Source organism: Mauremys mutica, chromosome 13 (genome assembly GCF_020497125.1).
Source record: "Mauremys mutica isolate MM-2020 ecotype Southern chromosome 13, ASM2049712v1, whole genome shotgun sequence".
Taxonomy (NCBI): Eukaryota; Metazoa; Chordata; order Testudines; family Geoemydidae; genus Mauremys; species Mauremys mutica.
The window spans coordinates 39,493,676-39,496,247 of record NC_059084.1 but is presented as its reverse complement, the minus strand read 5'-3'; the positions used below and the strand labels follow the sequence as shown (position 1 = coordinate 39,496,247).

General features: G+C 41.7%; 1 protein-coding gene across 1 annotated transcript; it reads right to left on the bottom strand.

Annotated features, from left to right (window-relative positions):
• Window positions 1-1,224: 1,224 nt before the first annotated feature.
• Window positions 1,225-2,184, bottom strand: LOC123348406 (olfactory receptor 10A4-like). The gene has a single exon (XM_044985928.1). The coding sequence runs from the start codon at window positions 2,182-2,184 to the stop codon at window positions 1,225-1,227; it is 960 nt and encodes a 319-aa protein (XP_044841863.1).
• Window positions 2,185-2,572: the final 388 nt, after the last annotated feature.

Here is a 2,572-nt window from a genome sequence, read left to right as displayed (position 1 = left end):
TAAAAAGAAAAGAGAGAGAGAGAGTTGGTTAAAAGATCAATATACATACAGACTTGAATTCAATTCTTGAGGTTCAGATACATAGCAAAGGTGAGCTTGTAGTTGCCAAAAGTCCTTTTAGAAATAGTCCATAGGTTATAGTTCAATGTCCATATTCAGGGTGGCTCCAGTCAGTGACTGGGGATCTCAATCCTTATGGCTTAAGGTTCCCCCTCTTGAAACCCAAAGCAGATCTGAGACGAAGTAGGATCATTTCCCAGGGTTCTTATATATTTCCAGCAGCCTTTCGGCCTGAGAAAACAATAGGCTTAACTCCTTCTTCCAAACATCCTGGCAATTAGCACTGAGTAATTTATCCATTAAACAGTTCAGATACAGGTTACCACAACCTTCAAAGAGACACATAGACAATGTGGCATCCAACGAAGTGGGTATTCACCCACAAAAGCTCATGCTGCAAAGCGTCTGTTAGTCTATAAGGTGCCACAGGATTCTTTGCTGCTTTTACAGATCCAGACTAACACGGCTACCCCTCTGATAATAGACAATAATACTATTTTACTCAAGTATCTTCCTAAATGTTAATATTCCTTTTTTGATCTTTGAATCAAAGCTATAGTGATAGACAAGACTTATTTGCTTACATCACAAGACCTGAGAAAACATCTACCCTTCTAACTCTAACAATGCAGACTTGAATTTCAAAGCTCTATTCATTTACATATTTTCCTAACAAATCTCTAAAGTTGGTCCATGGGTTAGGTCAGCCTGTGAGTTAATTAACTCTTTCTGGCCCTTTCACCTTTCAATGAGATATTATATTACACTCATAACATCACAGGGGGAATGGGAACAGGGAATGGGGGTGGTGGAATTGGAATCATGTTTCGCTAAGGCTGGGGAATGGGAACAGGGAATGGGAGCAGGGACACAGGCAAGGCTCTGTGGTATCAGAGCTGGGAAGGGGAACACTAAGGAAGGAAATTGGAATCATGCTTGCTAAAAGTTCACCCCAATAAACATCAAATTGCTTGCACCTTTGGACTTTGGGTATTGTTGTTCTCTGTTCATGCGAGAAGGACCAGGGAAGTGAAAGGGTAAAGGAATAAGCCCCCTAACAAACCTCAGTGTAAAGGTCAGATGTACAAAGGTATTTTGGTGCCTTGTGGGAGTTTCAAAAGTGTCTTGGGGCATAAACACCTTTAAAAATCTGGAGCTTTGTTATTAAATAGGATTCTCTATGTTCCTTGTGAAAGTCACATATTTACTGACCGCTTTGTGCAAAGCTTTTTTGACCTCTCTGTTTCTCAGGCTATAGATGAGGGGGTTTACCAGGGGAGTCAGAACTGTGTAACAAAGCGAGAGAACTTTCTTTAGGAATCTCAGTGTATCAAGTTTTGGAAGCAGGTAGACAGTCATTAGTGTTCCATAGAAAATTGTCACCACAATGAGGTGGGAGGAGCAGGTGGAAAAGGCCTTTTGCCTCCCGGTAGTGGAAGGGATTCGCAGGATTGTGGTGATGATATAAACGTAGGATGTCAAGGTTAGTAGAAATGGAGGTAGGGTGAATATAGAGGCTAGGATGAAATCCAACAATATGATAACTCGTGTGTCCCCACAGGAGAGTTTTATCAATGGGATGGAATCACAATAGAAATGGTCAATTTTGTTCGGGCCACAGAATATGAACTGCATCATGAATAATGTGAAGATGGTAATAGCCAAACAACCATTTACCCATGACCCAGCAGCCAACTGAAGGCAAACTCTGGTATTCATAAGAGATGAATAATGAAGGGGTTTACATATTGCTAAATACCGATCATAAGACATCACAGCTAGCAGATAGCACTCTGTAGATGCCAGAGCACAAAAGAAATACAGTTGTGTGATGCAGCCACTGACAGAAATGGTTCTGTCCCCAGTCAGGAGACTGGCCAGCATCCTGGGCAGAATGGTGGAGCTGTAGCAGGTCTCCAAGAATGACAAGTTCCCCAGGAAGAAGTACATGGGGGTGTGCAGATGCTGATCAGCCACAATGAGCACTATGATGAGGATGTTCCCAGCCAAAGTTGTGATGTAGATCACTAGGAACAGCAGGAAGAGAAGAATTTGCAGATCATGGAGATCCCCAAATCCTAGGAGGAGGAATTCCGTGATGGCCGTTTGGTTTCCCCAGTCCATGACTAGGAACGCGAAACAAACTGTGCATTTGAATCAGAATAACATAGAGTTAAAAGTTAATGAAATGTCACCATTTAATTCTATAAAAGTATAAAAAATTCCTCAACTGGTTACCAGCCCTAATTTTATGACTAAAGTTAGACCTTGGACAAGTGTCTTAGTCCTAGAATTGAACCCTGGTATCTCTTCATACCTCCCCATGCCAATCTCAGATCAATAAAAATGATAACAACTGCACACTTCTCCGGTAACCCAATATTGACATGACAGATCAGACAAATTGTTCCTCTACTCTCATATCCCATCTAGTGCCTAATTGGAGCAGAACAATGGTGTTGAACTTCAACATTGCACATCTGGCAATGGCCAGAATGTCAGGTCTTGGAGG

Excerpts from the sequence above, each read along its gene's own strand:
- LOC123348406 (XM_044985928.1), bottom strand. The coding sequence starts at position 2,184 with ATGGACTGGGGAAACCAAACGGCCATCACGGAATTCCTCCTCCTAGGA.